Source organism: Pseudophryne corroboree, chromosome 3, assembly GCF_028390025.1.
Source record: "Pseudophryne corroboree isolate aPseCor3 chromosome 3, aPseCor3.hap2, whole genome shotgun sequence".
In the NCBI taxonomy this organism is placed as follows: domain Eukaryota; kingdom Metazoa; phylum Chordata; class Amphibia; order Anura; family Myobatrachidae; genus Pseudophryne; species Pseudophryne corroboree.
Genome location: NC_086446.1, coordinates 754,955,730 through 754,974,710, shown reverse-complemented (window position 1 = coordinate 754,974,710; position 18,981 = coordinate 754,955,730). Strand labels below are relative to the sequence as shown.

The window sequence follows — 18,981 nt, the reverse complement described above, 5'->3', positions numbered from 1 at the left end:
TTAAGAACCTAGCAATCTGGTGAACTATTATGCAATAGATAGCATCTATCCTTGTGTATCAATGCCTATTTCTCTATAGATTGTAAGCTAGCGAGCAGGGCCTTCCTACCTCTATGTCTGTCTGTTTTTACCCAGTTTTGTTCTAATACTGTTGTTCTAATTGTAAAGCGCAACAGAATATGCTGCGCTATTTAAGAAACTGTTAATAAATCTACAGAGTTAGAGGTCTCTTACAAACCTGGGGTGCACACATCATGATATACATGCATACACAATAGTAACACACACATAATGGTATACATACACAATGGTGACACACACAGTTAGAACGTGGGACTGCAGATCGGTGTGCTGTGAGCGGAGCAGTGGGAAATACAGGCTACATATAAGGCAGCAGGTATTAATAAGAAACGTTACAGGAAACCATCTACAATGTTACAGAAATGTAAAACAATACTTTTAAAAATGTGTTTATGGAATTTGTTATAATGGACACCTACGTGATCTCAGTGAGTATATAACAGTACATTATGGGACAGCACAGCAGGCATAGTGGTTAGCACTGCTGACTCACAATACTGAGGTCAATTTAAACTAAGGTCCTGTCTGTGTGGAGTTTACATGGGGGTGATGTGGTTTCCTCTCACAATCCAAAAACACAAAGATAGATTAATTGGACAAAAACAATGAAGTCTAGTGTGTATGTGTGAGTACATGTAAGGAATACAGAATGTAAGCACCACTGCGGCAGGGACTGGGACAAAAGACCAAATATTCTATGTATAGTGCTGCGGAATGTGTGCGCTATAAATGACTGGTAATAAATGGAGGTAGGAAAAGCCAATTAGATGCGGGAGGCAGATAGGGGGACTAGAACAGGTACCACAGGACAGAGAAAGGGTAGGTAAAACAGATCAGGAGCAAACTTCCATTTTTGTAAGAGAGCTAATAGGTGGGACTCATTATCGTATGCTCTGGCAGCAGGCAAAACTAGGACTGGTGCACAGTACTGGATATACAGATGAACCCACATTTATCTTGGCTTCTATGCTGCACCTAGGCACACCATGGTTTATTAGCATAAACCCTTCATCTATTGTTCTCAGCTGCAATACAATACAGAGAACAATACAGCAGGGGATTAAGTCATTACAGCAGGGGATTAAGTCTGACTGCCCTGGCTCAATTAATCCTATTAAAGGCCAAGATAAAGGTGGCTCCATCTGTAGCGGTGCGCATGTTATCCGCCATTCCTAATGTCAGAGTTTTCCCAAAATAGGTCTGTCTGTCTATATGATATATGCACCCAGATAAACACTATCCATTGCACAAAATCTGCACAAAAAATATTATCATACAAGGGGAGAAGCAGCAAAGGGCGTGAAGATTAATCAACTGCTGCAAATCATGTCGTCATACAGTACATTGTTGTTTGTCATGTACTGTGTGTCATAGATCACTGTATTACATATACAGCTATATCCTCATACATAATTGCTGCAGTCACGCCAAACAGCCCCAGTTGGCAGGCCAGGTTGTGTTAGAATCTTCTAGCTTTGGGTGTCTTCTTGATGAAAATGTGTCATAGTCACAACGCAATGCACGAGGACACTGTGCGGAGTCGTGATTCATGACACTTGAATATTGTGTGCGGCCGAATCTGTACACGTAGTGCTACAATGTAGCCGCTGCAGATTTATTCTAATACAAGTTCTGTGCTGCTCTGTATACTGACTCGGGGGGCAGATGTAGTAAGCCTGGAGAAAGGATAAAGCAGTGATAAGCTGAAGGTGATAACGCACCAACCAGTCATTATGGGTTTGAAAAATGACAGTTAGGAGCTGATTGGCTGATACATTATCACCTTCCACTTATCACTTCTCCAGGCTTCTGCCGCACTGTCACAAACATAATATACAGGTGCCATATCACATTAGTACGCACAGTTTCATCGTGCATTTTTGGCAACTAAAAAAAAAAAAAAGTCGCCAGACGTTATCAGAGTTGCATGGGACCTGGCGGCTCACTCACTCTGGGCATCTGCATAGATAAGGGAGGGAAAATCTGTATGACATGATTCTCCAAGTACAGCCGCATTGTCAGTCTTCTGCATAGACAACAATGTTATTAGTTTTCGCCACTTTTACGCAAATGTATGTGCAAATGTTGCGCAATTGAAAATGCTATGTTAATTATAGTACAGTAGTGACGTCAAAGCAAAGATACACTTATAAGAACTAAATATAGGAAAATAAACCCTTTTAGCGCGAGAGCTGGCGCCCCTCATTGTGTGGCGTGCTGAGGGCAAAGTGGAGTAAGCACACAGCTGTAATTTTGCACCTTACCAAGGAGGGGCAGAGCCACTTTTTGTTCCCAACTCTGAATATTCCCCACTATCTCCTAGATGTCTGTGACTAGTAAACCTTTGTTATGGAAAAGATGACATACAGTAGGGGAATATTAGTACAACTGGTTTTTTAATCCCACCTGAGCTGCATAGTCCAAGAATTACAGTTCTTACTTATCAATCCCCATTGCAGCAGATTAAAAGCCTGTATAAATGGCTATCACTGCCATCTGTTAAACAGATTCCCTGAGTTGATGTTGGATTACATAATTTATGAGATCAAATGCTCACAATGGCTGTAGCTGAGCCCTGCGCGGGTCTCCTTTGTTCCTCTCAGGCTACGTACGGGTGAAACACATTTGGAAAATGAAGTTGATCATTGGGATGAACTTCGCTGGAAAGTGTAGGAAAGGTCTACTCTAAGGTTACCATAATTAGCGTTAATAATTCACCGTGTTTGTGTCGTTACCCGTGCATATTTCAGTGAGATACAGAATACAACAGGTAATAGGGCAAAATAAGACTTTGTAGCCTTTCGATTCCACGGTCCGTTCTTGGCATGTGAGTCGGCTAGAGGAGGTAAAAGTCGCGCAGTACCAGTAACAGCCAATCAGCTCCTAAATGCAAAGTTACAGGCTGTATTTTAAAAATGACAGTTAGGAGCTGATTGGCTGGTAATTTTCTCTCTCTCCATTTTATCACTGTCCAAGCGACGACGCATCTAGCGCCATGTAAGAAATAGGGTGCAGGAATAATGGTTCCTTACATTTTACCCAGCACTAGAAATGAGCAACCTATAGATTGTAAGCATGCGAGCAGGGCCTTCCTACCTCTGACTGTTTGTTTATTACCCCGTTTTGTTGTATCATTGTGTCCAATTGCAAAGCGCAACGGAATTTGCTGCGCTATATAAGAAACTGTTAATAAATAAATCAATTTTCAAGACTATTCCACAAATATTGGTCTAGTGCTGCATCTGTCCGTGATACTACGCACATTTCATCACCGTCATTTGTTCTTTATTGTCCTCCAGTCCCAACTGCACTAGACTTTACAGTGCACTGGGCGTTGTCGCCCCACATGGGCAAAAGCTGCAGCAAAACTCAACTTGTGAGAAACGTTCCCATTTCTATCTTGTGACTCTAATTTACGGTAGACAACAGCTTCGCACACACACACACAAGTCTAGACTGTATTGCAGGAAGGAACAGTTGCGGCTGCCAGCTCAGTGCTCCTTCGGACAGCGAATTATTTCTAGGAACCTTCAAATGAAACACCACTGTTAACTTTGTACGTCCCGTGCAAAGATTCTGCTTTGGGCACCCGGCACCCTGCACCCCCCCCCCCCCCCCCCTCCGATCCTGCCATGTATTCCACACAAGATTGCCTTCCATCTGTCACCAATTCCACACACTATCGCCTGCCGCACGCACACAGTGTAATGTACCCGCCATCTGTCACTGAGCCACCCTGACGCTGTTCCATGACTATTACCGGTGGCGGCACAGCTGCCAACTTCCTTCTTACCAGCTTTACATTTGCAACGAGCATTGAAACAGTTAAAGAGAAACCACCCAAAAAAATAAATAAAGTCCTGAAGAGATTATTATACAATATGTCTGGTGTATAAACACTGCTTATTCTGCTGCAACTTATTGCTATTTATATCAAAGGCGGAGCAATGCAGGAAAGAGTCATGCTCTGCAACGTACATTGCCCAAACACAAAATAAGATTTTACTTACCGATAAATCTATTTCTCGGAGTCCGTAGTGGATGCTGGGGTTCCTGAAAGGACCATGGGGAATAGCGGCTCCGCAGGAGACAGGGCACAAAAAGTAAAGCTTTTTCCGATCAGGTGGTGTGCACTGGCTCCTCCCCCTATGACCCTCCTCCAGACTCCAGTTAGGTACTGTGCCCGGACGAGCGTACACAATAAGGGAGGATTTTGAATCCCGGGTAAGACTCATACCAGCCACACCAATCACACCGTACAACTTGTGATCTAAACCCAGTTAACAGTATGATAACAGCGGAGCCTCTGAAAGATGGCTTCCTTCAACAATAACCCGAATTAGTTAACAATAACTATGTACAATTTATGCAGATAATCCGCACTTGGGATGGGCGCCCAGCATCCACTACGGACTCCGAGAAATAGATTTATCGGTAAGTAAAATCTTATTTTCTCTATCGTCCTAGTGGATGCTGGGGTTCCTGAAAGGACCATGGGGATTATACCAAAGCTCCCAAACGGGCGGGAGAGTGCGGATGACTCTGCAGCACCGAATGAGAGAACTCCAGGTCCTCCTTAGCCAGAGTATCAAATTTGTAAAATTTTACAAACGTGTTCTCCCCTGACCACGTAGCTGCTCGGCAAAGTTGTAATGCCGAGACCCCTCGGGCAGCCGCCCAAGATGAGCCCACCTTCCTTGTGGAGTGGGCCTTTACAGATTTAGGCTGTGGCAGGCCTGCCACAGAATGTGCAAGTTGGATTGTGCTACAGATCCAACGAGCAATCGTCTGCTTAGACGCAGGAGCACCCATCTTGTTGGGTGCATACAATATAAACAACGAGTCAGATTTTCTAACTCCAGCTGTCCTTGCAATATATATTTTTAATGCTCTGACAACGTCCAGTAACTTGGAGTCCTCCAAGTCACTTGTAGCCGCAGGCACTACAATAGGCTGGTTCAGATGAAATGCTGACACCACCTTAGGGAGAAAATGCGGACGAGTCCGCAGTTCTGCCCTGTCCGAATGGAAAATCAGATATGGGCTTTTGTAAGATAAAGCTGCCAATTCTGACACTCTCCTGGCAGAAGCCAGGGCTAGAAGCATGGTCACTTTCCATGTGAGATATTTCAAATCCACCTTTTTTAGTGGTTCAAACCAATGAGATTTTAGGAAGTCCAAAACCACATTGAGATCCCACGGTGCCACTGGAGGCACCACAGGAGGCTGTATATGCAGCACTCCCTTAACAAAGGTCTGGACTTCAGGGACTGAAGCCAATTCTTTTTGAAAGAAAATCGACAGGGCCGAAATTTGAACCTTAATAGATCCCAATTTGAGACCCATTGACAATCCTGATTGCAGGAAATGTAGGAATCGACCCAGTTGAAATTCCTCCGTCGGAGCACTCCGATCTTCGCACCACGCAACATATTTTCGCCAAATTCGGTGATAATGTTGCACGGTTACTTCCTTCCTTGCTTTAATCAAAGTAGGAATGACTTCTTCCGGCATGCCTTTTTCCTTTAGGATCCGGCGTTCAACCGCCATGCCGTCAAACGCAGCCGCGGTAAGTCTTGAAACAGACAGGGACCCTGCTGAAGCAAGTCCCTCCTTAGAGGTAGAGGCCACGGATCTTCCGTGATCATCTCTTGAAGTTCCGGGTACCAAGTCCTTCTTGGCCAATCCGGAACCACTAGTATCGTTCTTACGCCTCTTTGCCGTATAATTCTCAATACTTTTGGTATGAGAGGCAGAGGAGGAAACACATACACCGACTGGTACACCCAAGGCGTTACCAGCGCGTCCACAGCTATTGCCTGCGGATCTCTTGACCTGGCGCAATACCTGTCCAGTTTTTTGTTGAGGCGAGACGCCATCATGTCCACCATTGGTCTTTCCCAACGGGTTACCAGCATGTGGAAGACTTCTGGATGAAGTCCCCACTCTCCCGGGTGAAGATCGTGTCTGCTGAGGAAGTCTGCTTCCCAGTTGTCCACTCCCGGGATGAACACTGCTGACAGTGCTATCACATGATTCTCCGCCCAGCGAAGAATCCTTGCAGCTTCTGCCATTGCACTCCTGCTTCTTGTGCCGCCCTGTCTGTTCACATGGGCGACTGCCGTGATGTTGTCCGACTGGATCAACACCGGTTTTCCCTGAAGCAGAGGTTCTGCCTGGCTTAGAGCATTGTATATTGCTCTTAGTTCCAGAATGTTTATGTGAAGAGACGTTTCCAGGCTCGTCCATACTCCCTGGAAGTTTCTTCCTTGTGTGACTGCTCCCCAGCCTCTCAGGCTGGCGTCCGTGGTCACCAGGATCCAATCCTGTATGCCGAATCTGCGGCCCTCCAATAGATGAGCACTCTGCAACCACCACAGAAGAGACACCCTTGTCCTTGGAGACAGGGTTATCCGCAGGTGCATCTGAAGATGCGACCCTGACCATTTGTCCAACAGATCCCTTTGGAAAATTCTTGCGTGGAATCTGCCGAATGGAATTGCTTCGTAAGAAGCCACCATTTTTCCCAGGACTCTTGTGCATTGATGTACAGACACCTTTCCTGGTTTTAGGAGGTTCCTGACAAGCTCGGATAACTCCTTGGCTTTTTCCTCCGGGAGAAAAACCTTTTTCTGAACCGTGTCCAGAATCATCCCTAGGAACAGCAGACGAGTTGTCGGCATTAACTGGGATTTTGGAATATTCAGAATCCACCCGTGCTGTTTTAGCACTTCTTGAGACAGTGCTAATCCCATCTCTAGCTGTTCTCTGGACCTCGCCCTTATTAGGAGATCGTCCAAGTATGGGATAATTAATACGCCTTTTCTTCGAAGAAGAATCATCATCTCGGCCATTACCTTTGTAAAGATCCGAGGTGCCGTGGACAATCCGAACGGCAGCGTCTGAAACTGATAGTGACAGTTTTGTACAACGAACCTGAGGTACCCCTGGTGTGAGGGGTAAATTGGAACGTGGAGATACGCATCCTTGATGTCCAAGGATACCATAAAGTCCCCCTCTTCCAGGTTCGCTATCACTGCTCTGAGTGACTCCATTTTGAACTTGAACTTCTTTATGTACAGGTTCAAGGACTTCAGATTTAGAATAGGCCTTACCGAGCCATCCGGCTTCGGTACCACAAAAAGAGTGGAATAATACCCCTTCCCTTGTTGCAGAAGAGGTACCTTGACTATCACCTGCTGAGAGTACAGCTTGTGAATGGCTTCCAACACCGTCTCCCTTTCGGAGGGGGACGTTGGTAAAGCAGACTTCAGGAAACGGCGAGGTGGATCTGTCTCTAATTCCAACCTGTATCCCTGAGATATTATCTGCAGGATCCAGGGATCTACTTGCGAGTGAGCCCACTGCGCGCTGTAATTTTTGAGACGACCCCCCACCGTCCCCGAGTCCGCTTGAGAAGCCCCAGCGTCATGCTGAGGCTTTTGTAGAAGCCGGGGAGGGCTTCTGATCCTGGGAAGGAGCTGCGTGTTGCTGTCTCTTCCCTCGACCTTTGCCTCGTGGCAGATATGAATAGCCCTTTGCTCTCTTATTTTTAAAGGAACGAAAGGGCTGCGGTTGAAAAGTCGGTGCCTTTTTCTGTTGGGGAGTGACTTGAGGTAGAAAGGTGGATTTCCCGGCTGTAGCCGTGGCCACCAAATCTGATAGACCGACTCCAAATAACTCCTCCCCTTTATACGGCAAAACTTCCATATGCCGTTTTGAATCCGCATCGCCTGTCCACTGTCGCGTCCATAAAGCTCTTCTGGCCGAAATGGACATAGCACTTACCCGTGATGCCAGTGTGCATATATCCCTCTGTGCATCACGCATATAAAGAAATGCATCCTTTATTTGTTCTAACGACAGTAAAATATTGTCCCTGTCCAGGGTATCAATATTTTCAATCAGGGACTCTGACCAAACTACCCCCGCACTGCCCATCCAGGCAGTCGCTACAGCTGGTCGTAGTATAACACCTGCATGTGTGTATATACTTTTTTGGATATTTTCCATCCTCCTATCTGATGGATCTTTAAGTGCGGCCGTCTCAGGAGAGGGTAACGCCACTTGTTTAGATAAGCGTGTTAGCGCCTTGTCCACCCTAGGAGGTGTTTCCCAGCGCTCCCTAACCTCTGGCGGGAAAGGGTATAATGCCAATAATTTCTTTGAAATTATCAGCTTTTTATCAGGGGCAACCCACGCTTCATTACACACGTCATTTAGTTCTTCTGATTCAGGAAAAACTATAGGTAGTTTTTTCATACCCCACATAATACCCTGTTTAGTGGTACCTGTAGTATCAGCTAAATGTAACGCCTCCTTCATTGCCAAAATCATATAACGTGTGGCCCTACTGGAAAATACGGTTGATTCGTCACCGTCACCACTGGAGTCATCGCCTGTGTCTGGGTCTGTGTCGACCGACTGAGGCAAAGGGCGTTTCACAGCCCCTGACGGTGTTTGAGTCGCCTGGACAGGCACTAATTGATTGTCCGGCCGTCTCATGTCATCAAACGACTGCTTTAGCGTGTTGACACTATCCCGTAGTTCCATAAATAAAGGCATCCATTCTGGTGTCGACTCCCTAGGGGGTGACATCCTCATATTTGGCAATTGCTCCGCCTCCACACCAATATCGTCCTCATACATGTCGACACACACGTACCGACACACAGCAGACACACAGGGAATGCTCCTAATGAAGACAGGACCCACTAGCCCTTTGGGGAGACAGAGGGAGAGTTTGCCAGCACACACCAAAAGCGCTATATATATATCAGGGATAGCCTTATAATAAGTGCTCCCTTATAGCTGCTTTGTTATATCAAAATATCGCCATAAATGTGCCCCCCCCTCTCTGTTTTACCCTGTTTCTGTAGTGCAGTGCAGGGGAGAGACTTGGGAGCCGTCCTGACCAGCGGAGCTGTGAGAGGAAATGGCGCCGTGTGCTGAGAAGATAGGCCCCGCCCCTTTTCCGGCGGGCTCGTCTCCCGCTATTTAGAAGCATTAGGCAGGGGTTAAATATCTCCATATAGCCTCTAGGGCTATATGTGAGGTATTTTTAGCCTTTATAGGTACTCATTTGCCTCCCAGGGCGCCCCCCTCCCAGCGCCCTGCACCCTCAGTGACTGCCGTGTGAAGTGTGCTGAGAGGAAAATGGCGCACAGCTGCAGTGCTGTGCGCTACCTTTAGAAGACTGCAGGAGTCTTCAGCCGCCGATTCTGGACCTCTTCTGACTTCAGCATCTGCAAGGGGGCCGGCGGCGCGGCTCCGGTGACCATCCAGGCTGTACCTGTGATTGTCCCTCTGGAGCTTGATGTCCAGTAGCCAAGAAGCCAATCCATCCTGCACGCAGGTGAGTTGACTCCTTCTCCCCTCAGTCCCTCGCTGCAGTGATCCTGTTGCCAGCAGGAATCACTGTAAAATAAAAAACCTAGCTAAACTTTTTCTAAGCAGCTCTTTAGGAGAGCCACCTAGATTGCACCCTTCTCGGCCGGGCACAAAAATCTAACTGGAGTCTGGAGGAGGGTCATAGGGGGAGGAGCCAGTGCACACCACCTGATCGGAAAAAGCTTTACTTTTTGTGCCCTGTCTCCTGCGGAGCCGCTATTCCCCATGGTCCTTTCAGGAACCCCAGCATCCACTAGGACGATAGAGAAATACTATTTCCACAGTTACTCTAATCAATATCTACTCCTGCTGCTTAGACTCTATACAGTGGCCCGTCGCAGGTACCTGTAAGGGATGGGTTCACATAGATTAAACAGATGACAATCCGCCAGCACACTGCAGCTGGCCAGCAAAACAGACTTGCATCCTACATAACAATACAATGCAGAGGACTCTGTTATACACATTTGCAAATATATGTTAAGGCACCAGCCACATCAAAGTGTCTCTGCTCAGGTAGTCCTATACTACAGAATAGCCCTACTTTGTGCCTTGTTTTTTCTGTCTAGATTAACCCCTCTCTTACATGCACCTGTGATGGAATCAGCAGCTGGAGGGGATGCTGATCATTGTAGTGCCTTATTGGAGTATCCTGCGGTACCTTCAGGTGAGTTGGCTCTCAATTCAGAAACACATGGGGAGCACGGATGGTGTAATGGTTAGCATTACTGGCTCACAGCACTGAGGTCATGGGTTCGATTCCCACCTTGGCTCTAACTGTGTGGAGTTTGTATGTTCTCCCCGTACTTGCGTGGGTTTCCTCCGGGTACTCCGGTTTCCTCCCACAATCCAAAAATACATACTGGTAGGTTAATTGGTTCCCAACAATAATTAACCCTAGCGTGAATGTGTGTGCGTGTACATGTGATAGGGAATATAGATTGTAAGCTCCACTGGGGCAGGGACTGATGTGAATGGGCAAATATTCTCTGTACAGCGCTGCGGAATATGTGTGCGCTATATAAATAACTGGTAATAAATAAATAATAAGAATTTACTTACCGATAATTCTATTTCTCGGAGTCCGTAGTGGATGCTGGGGTTCCTGAAAGGACCATGGGGAATAGCGGCTCCGCAGGAGACAGGGCACAAAAAGTAAAGCTTTACGATCAGGTGGTGTGTACTGGCTCCTCCCCCTATGACCCTCCTCCAAGCCTCAGTTAGGTACTGTGCCCGGACGAGCGTACACAATAAGGAAGGATCTTGAATCCCGGGTAAGACTCATACCAGCCACACCAATCACACCGTACAACCTGTGATCTAAACCCAGTTAACAGTATGATAACAGCGGAGCCTCTGAAAAGATGGCTCACAACAATAATAACCCGATTTTTGTAACTATGTACAAGTAATGCAGATAATCCGCACTTGGGATGGGCGCCCAGCATCCACTACGGACTCCGAGAAATAGAATTATCGGTAAGTAAATTCTTATTTTCTCTATCGTCCTAGTGGATGCTGGGGTTCCTGAAAGGACCATGGGGATTATACCAAAGCTCCCAAACGGGCGGGAGAGTGCGGATGACTCTGCAGCACCGAATGAGAGAACTCCAGGTCCTCCTTAGCCAGGGTATCAAATTTGTAGAATTTTACAAACGTGTTCTCCCCCGACCACGTAGCCGCTCGGCAGAGTTGTAATGCCGAGACCCCTCGGGCAGCCGCCCAAGAAGAACCCACCTTCCTTGTGGAGTGGGCTTTTACCGATTTTGGCTGTGGCAGGCCTGCCACAGAATGTGCAAGCTGAATCGTACTACAAATCCAGCGAGCAATAGTCTGCTTAGACGCAGGAGCGCCCAACTTGTTGGGAGCATATAGTATAAACAGCGAGTCAGATTTCCTGACTCCAGCTGTCCTTGAAATGTATATTTTTAAAGCTCTGACAACGTCCAACAACTTGGAGTCCTCCAAGTCGCTTGTAGCCGCAGGCACTACAATAGGTTGGTTCAGATGAAATGCTGACACCACCTTAGGGAGAAAATGCGGACGAGTCCGCAGTTCTGCCCTGTCCGAATGGAAAATCAGATATGGGCTTTTGTAAGATAAAGCTGCCAGTTCTGACACTCTCCTGGCCGAAGCCAGGGCTGGTAGCATGGTCACTTTCCATGTGAGATATTTCAAATCCACAGTTTTTAGTGGTTCAAACCAATGAGATTTGAGAAAGTCCAAAACAACATTGAGATCCCACGGTGCCACTGGAGGCACCACAGGGGGCTGTATATGCAGCACTCCCTTAACAAAAGTCTGGACTTCAGGAACTGAAGCCAATTCTTTTTGGAAGAAAATCGACAGGGCCGAAATTTGAACCTTAATAGATCCCAATTTGAGACCCATAGACAATCCTGATTGCAGGAAATGTAGGAATCGACCCAGTTGAAATTCCTCCGTCGGAGCACTCCGATCCTCGCACCACGCAACATATTTTCGCCAAATGCGGTGATAATGTTGCGCGGTTACTTCCTTCCTTGCTTTAATCAAAGTAGGAATGACTTCTTCCGGCATGCCTTTTTCCTTTAGGATCCGGCGTTCAACCGCCATGCCGTCAAACGCAGCCGCGGTAAGTCTTGAAACAGACAGGGACCCTGCTGAAGCAAGTCCCTTCTCAGAGGTAGAGGCCACGGATCTTCCGTGATCATCTCTTGAAGTTCCGGGTACCAAGTCCTTCTTGGCCAATCCGGAACCACTAGTATCGTTCTTACGCCTCTTTGCCGTATAATTCTCAATACTTTTGGTATGAGAGGCAGAGGAGGAAACACATACACCGACTGGTACACCCAAGGCGTTACCAGCGCGTCCACAGCTATTGCCTGCGGATCTCTTGACCTGGCGCAATACCTGTCCAGTTTTTTGTTGAGGCGAGACGCCATCATGTCCACCATTGGTCTTTCCCAACGGGTTACCAGCATGTGGAAAACTTCTGGATGAAGTCCCCACTCTCCCGGGTGGAGGTCGTGTCTGCTGAGGAAGTCTGCTTCCCAGTTGTCCACTCCCGGGATGAACACTGCTGACAGTGCTATCACATGATTCTCTGCCCAGCGAAGAATCCTTGCAGCTTCTGCCATTGCACTCCTGCTTCTTGTGCCGCCCTGTCTGTTCACATGGGCGACTGCCGTGATGTTGTCCGACTGGATCAACACCGGTTTTCCTTGAAGCAGAGGTTCTGCCTGGCTTAGAGCATTGTAGATTGCTCTTAGTTCCAGAATGTTTGTGTGAAGAGACGTTTCCAGGCTCGACCACACGCCCTGGAAGTTTCTTCCTTGTGTGACTGCTCCCCAGCCTCTCAGGCTGGCGTCCGTGGTCACCAGGATCCAATCCTGTATGCCGAATCTGCGGCCCTCCAATAGATGAGCACTCTGCAACCACCACAGAAGAGATACCCTTGTCCTTGGAGACAGGGTTATCCGCTGGTGCATCTGAAGATGCGACCCTGACCATTTGTCCAACAGATCCCTCTGGAAAATTCTTGCGTGGAATCTGCCGAATGGAATTGCTTCGTAAGAAGCCACCATTTTTCCCAGGACTCTTGTGCATTGATGTACAGACACCTTTCCTGGTTTTAGGAGGTTCCTGACAAGCTCGGATAACTCCTTGGCTTTTTCCTCCGGGAGAAAAACCTTTTTCTGAACCGTGTCCAGAATCATCCCTAGGAACAGCAGACGTGTTGTCGGAATTAACTGGGATTTTGGAATATTCAGAATCCACCCGTGCTGTTTTAGCACTTCTTGAGACAGTGCTAATCCCATCTCTAGCTGTTCTCTGGACCTTGCCCTTATTAGGAGATCGTCCAAGTATGGGATAATTAATAAGCCTTTTCTTCGAAGAAGAATCATCATCTCGGCCATTACCTTGGTAAAGACCCGAGGTGCCGTGGACAATCCGAACGGCAGCGTCTGAAACTGATAGTGACAGTTCTGTACGACGAACCTGAGGTACCCCTGGTGTGAGGGGTAAATTGGAACTTGGAGATACGCATCCTTGATGTCCAAGGATACCATAAAGTCCCCTTCTTCCAGGTTCGCTATCACTGCTCTGAGTGACTCCATCTTGAACTTGAACTTCTTTATGTACAGGTTCAAGGATTTCAGATTTAGAATAGGTCTTACCGAGCCATCCGGCTTCGGTACCACAAATAGAGTGGAATAATACCCCTTTCCTTGTTGTAAAAGGGGTACCTTGACTATCACCTGCTGAGAGTACAGCTTGTGAATGGCTTCCAAGACCGTCACCCTGTCGGAGGGGGACGTTGGTAAAGCAGACTTCAGGAAACGGCGAGGTGGATCCGTCTCTAGTTCCAACCTGTACCCCTGAGATATTATCTGCAGGATCCAGGGATCTACCTGCGAGTGAGCCCACTGCGCGCTGAAATTCTTGAGACGACCCCCCACCGCCCCCGAGTCCGCTTGAGAAGCCCCAGCGTCATGCTGAGGCTTTTGTAGAAGCGGGGGAGGGCTTCTGTTCCAGGGAAGGAGCTGCCTGTTGCTGTCTCTTCCCCCTTCCTCTGCCTCGTGGCAGATATGAATATCCCTTTGCTCTCTTGTTTTTAAAGGAACGAAAGGGCTGCGGTTGAAAAGTCGGTGTCTTTTTCTGTTGGGGAGTGATCCTCCCCTTTATACGGCAAAACTTCCATATGCCGTTTTGAGTCCGCATCGCCTGACCACTGTCGCGTCCATAAACTTCTTCTGGCCGAAATGGACATAGCACTTACCCGTGATGCCAGTGTGCAGATATCCCTCTGTGCATCACGCATATAAAGAAATGCATCCTTTATTTGCTCTAAAGACAGTAAAACATTGTCCCTATCCAGGGTATCAATATTTTCAATCAGGGACTCTGACCAAGCTACCCCAGCACTGCACATCCAGGCTGTCGCTATAGCTGGTCGTAGTATAACACCTGTATGTGTGTATATACTTTTTTGGATATTTTCCATCCTCCTATCTGCTGGATCTTTAAGTGCGGCCGTCTCAGGAGAGGGTAACGCCACTTGTTTTGATAAGCGTGTGAGCGCCTTGTCCACCCTAGGAGGTGTTTCCCAGCGCGCCCTAACCTCTGGCGGGAAAGGGTATAAAGCCAATAACTTCTTTGAAATTAGCATTTTTTTATCGGGGGCAACCCACGCTTCATCACACACCTCATTTAATTCATCTGATTCAGGAAAAACTATAGGTAGTTTTTTCACACCCCACATGATACCCTGTTTTGTGGTACCTGTAGTATCAGCAATATGTAACGCCTCCTTCATTGCCAAAATCATATAACGTGTGGCCCTACTGGAAAATACGGTTGATTCGTCACCGTCGCCACTGGAATCAGTGCCTGTGTCTGGGTCTGTGTCGACCGACTGAGGCAAAGGGCGTTTTATAGCCCCTGACGGTGTTTGAGGCGCCTGGACAGGCACTAATTGATTGTCCGGCCGTCTCATGTCGTCAAACGACTGCTTTAGCGTGTTGACACTATCCCGTAATTCCATAAATAAAGGCATCCATTCTGGTGTCGACCCCCTAGGAGGTGACATCCCCATATTTGGCAATTGCTCCGCCTCCACACCAATATCGTCCTCATACATGTCGACACACACGTACCGACACACAGCAGACACACAGGGAATGCTCTTAACGAAGACAGGACCCCACTAGCCCTTTGGGGAGACAGAGGGAGAGTTTGCCAGCACACACCAAAAGCGCTATATATGACAGGGATAGCCTTATAATAAGTGCTCCCTGTATAGCTGCTTTAATAATATAGTTTTGCCACAATTTTGCCCCCCCTCTCTTGTTTTACCCTGTTTCTGTAGTGCAGTGCAGGGGAGAGCCTGGGAGCCTTCCTGACCAGCGGAGCTGTGTGAGGAAAATGGCGCTGTGTGCTGAGGAGATAGGCCCCGCCCCTTTTTCGGCGGGCTCGTCTCCCGCTCTTTAGTGGATTCTGGCAGGGGTTAAATATCTCCATATAGCCCCCGGAGGCTATATGTGAGGTATTTTTAGCCAAAAAAGGTTTTCATTTGCCTCCCAGGGCGCCCCCCTCCCAGCGCCCTGCACCCTCAGTGACTGCCTTGTGAAGTGTGCTGAGAGGAAAATGGCGCACAGCTGCAGTGCTGTGCGCTACCTTAAGAAGACTGAGGAGTCTTCTGCCGCCGATTCTGGACCTCTTCTCGTTTCAGCATCTGCAAGGGGGCCGGCGGCGAGGCTCCGGTGACCATCCAGGCTGTACCTGTGATCGTCCCTCTGGAGCTAATGTCCAGTAGCCAAGAAGCCAATCCATCCTGCACGCAGGTGAGTTCACTTCTTCTCCCCTAAGTCCCTCGTTGCAGTGATCCTGTTGCCAGCAGGACTCACTGTAAAATAAAAAACCTAAGCTAAACTTTTCTAAGCAGCTCTTTAGGAGAGCCACCTAGATTGCACCCTTCTCGGCCGGGCACAAAAATCTAACTGAGGCTTGGAGGAGGGTCATAGGGGGAGGAGCCAGTACACACCACCTGATCGTAAAGCTTTACTTTTTGTGCCCTGTCTCCTGCGGAGCCGCTATTCCCCATGGTCCTTTCAGGAACCCCAGCATCCACTAGGACGATAGAGAAAAATAAATAATGAATATATGACTCAAGGTGGCGCTATAAATATGTAGTGTAGGGAAACCAGTGCAGTCAGGAAGGGTGACATGATATGTTTGTAATTGTTTGTAACGGAGATCTCTGCATTGTACTATTATGTAGGATGCATTTCTCTTTTGCTGGCCCATTACAGAGTGCTGGGGGAATTTGTGCATTGCTTTCTTTCTAATGTATTATAATGTCTCATTGGTTGCTAACCGATATTGTACTGCTTGGGTTTATGCGCATATGTAAATAACAATGATTACTCATTCTGTCTGGACAAGCATGTAGGCGTGAACATATATCTCATGCACTGTGCATATGCATTTAAGTTTATATTAAAAAAAGAAAACACCTGTATTGAGAACATGCTTTCCATATATGCAAACGTTGTGACTTTCTGCCGTCTGGCAGTGTCAAGAACAGTCTTTGCCAGTCTGTCACTTACGTATAGAGGTCCATAGGAAACTCCTTCATCATATGAGTTACTATGAATTCCACCAACAGATCTAAAAGAAGAGAACAGGGAATGAACTGTGGGGTCTAGCTCTCATCGCCAACCCTATTACATCCACACTGACAGACCCAGCTCCCTATCTGTAACACCTGTTATTGAAGGCTTGCAGCTCTTCCCACAGGGCAGTGCGCTACTCTGCATGGAGATAATTTGCATGGCCCATAGCTCAGATTTATTTTAAATAAATAAGACAATCGCAGGGCAGGATTACGGTTCTAAACTCCCAGTTTTCATTAGAGGAAAAGGATGGATGGAGGAAGAGGGGGGAGGGAAGGATGAGGGATTTCCATGGAAACCGAAACTGCTAAAAATAAGCACAGGAGTAGCAGGTCTGTCTCTGTTTCTCTGAATGAAGCGCTCATTATTCAATACAGATAAGCCCACAAGCTGAACTTAAGGAGCCCAGTCTGCCTTCGGTATGGGAGAGCGCTGCTTTATCCTGTAGCATCTTTCTGATTGCTTAACTCTTGCTGGTGATACTGTATAAGGAGGTCCAGTTACTAGCAATCTCCCAATCCGTATACTGTTCCGGAATTTCTATCATCTTCCAAAATCCTTCAATTTCCAATCACATTTACCAGGAAACAAAAAGGTTTTCCTTAATGAGCTATAATTATGCTGCAGAATGTCACAACCATTACATTTCCATGTCTTTTATAGCATTCTTGTAGTATAATCAATTCATCATTTATTGTTCAAATATATGAAAGCCACAAACACACGACACTTTCTCATTAACATAAATGATTTTGATAGACTATAAGAAGCAGCACGGTAATTACTTTTTAACTTGATTTGCTTCTACAGACCGCATCATAATGATTGATAATTCTGCATATTTTACAGTCATAGATCACCATGGCAACCACAGTCACATGGCAAATGATGTAGGGGTCTATTCATAAAGCGACGAAAAGAGTGGAGAAGTGAGACAGTGAAGAAGTTGCCCATGGCAACCAATTATATTTGAGGTGCCAATTATCAAGTGCATTCTATAAAATTACACATAGCAGCTGATTGGTTGCTATGGGCAACTTCTCCACTGGCGCACTTCTCAACTCTTTTCACTGAATAGACCCTGTAGTGAACAGAGAGGCTTTGGAACACCAATCTGGGCTGTATTCACTGTGACATCATACTACTCCCTCCCCTTTTTATAATCACATGACATTGAGAGTCTTTGTCTGTGTAGCAGACTGGCAGAGTCAGCCACACTTGTTTTTCCTCCAAATTGATAATGAAAACAATATAATGAATAGCAGAAGAACAGCTAGGAAAAATGACAGATGCATTAACTTACTATGTGGGATTAATATTTTAGTCCCAACGAAATAACTTGGAACCTGACTATGTACTTGACACCAGCCTTAAAATAAAGAGCACTGACAAATACAGTGGTAATTAACCTACAGCAAATTAATTAGTTATTTAGGGTTGCCATATATGCAGTTGCACACGCGGGGGAAAAGGGGGGGGGGGGGGTCGGTTCTAAATGTCCAGAGCCCCTCCCTTTTTTTATCAGAGGCGGAGACAGCTTTGTCTCAATCTCTTCACCAGTCGCGGGCCTCTGGCCTCAATTGGAGCTGCCCGGCCACTGCCAATCCAGCTGCCAGGTGGCTTTCATATCACCTGACGCGGAGGGCTGACAGATGAACTGGCAGTGGCCGGGCAGCCTGCCAGGATCACAGTCCTGTCCTGACAGAGGGAGGATCTGCACCACCCAGCAGAGTCACGGAGGTGGACTGCAGCTACTGTAGCACCTGAGACGCCCACCATTCAGCCTTTCACAATAAACACTGGGAATATTCTGCATAATGGCACTAAGGTGGTCATTCTGAGTTGTTCGCTAGCTGCTTTCGTGCGCTGCGCAGCGATCAGGCAAAAAAAGGCACTTTTGCGCATGCGTATGGAGCGCAATGCGCGCGGCGTACTATTACAACGAACGATGTAGTTTCACACAAGGTCTTGCGAAGCATTTCAGACGCACTGCTGGCCGCAGAGTGATTGACAGGAAGAGGGCGCTACTGGGTGTGAGTGACCGTTTTCAGGGAGTGTTCGAAAAAACGCAGGCGTGCCAGGAAAAACGCAGGCATGGCTGGGCGAACGCAGGGCATATTTGTGACGTCAAAACAGGAACTAAATAGTCTGAAGTGATCGCAAGCTCTGAGTAGGTCTGAAGCTACTCTGAAGCTGCACAAAAATATTTTGTAGCCGCACAGCGATCCTTTCGTTTGCACTTCTGCTAAGCTAAAATACACTCTCAGTGGGCGGCGGCATAGCATTTGCACGGCTGCTAAAAACTGCTAGCGAGCGAACAACTTGGAATGACCACCTAAAAGCGCTGTGATTT

The 18,981-nt window shown here is 47.1% G+C and overlaps 1 protein-coding gene across 3 annotated transcripts in view; it reads right to left on the bottom strand.

Moving 5' to 3' along the window:
* The window catches only part of ARMH3 (armadillo like helical domain containing 3), a 281,292-nt gene that overhangs the window by 161,992 nt on the left and 100,319 nt on the right, over nucleotides 1–18,981 (bottom strand). For all 3 annotated transcript variants that reach the window (XM_063962376.1, XM_063962377.1, XM_063962378.1), the window contains exon 19: nucleotides 16,563–16,623. In XM_063962376.1, coding sequence (XP_063818446.1) covers nucleotides 16,563–16,623 — 61 coding nt within the window. The remainder of the gene's footprint in view (nucleotides 1–16,562; nucleotides 16,624–18,981) is intronic.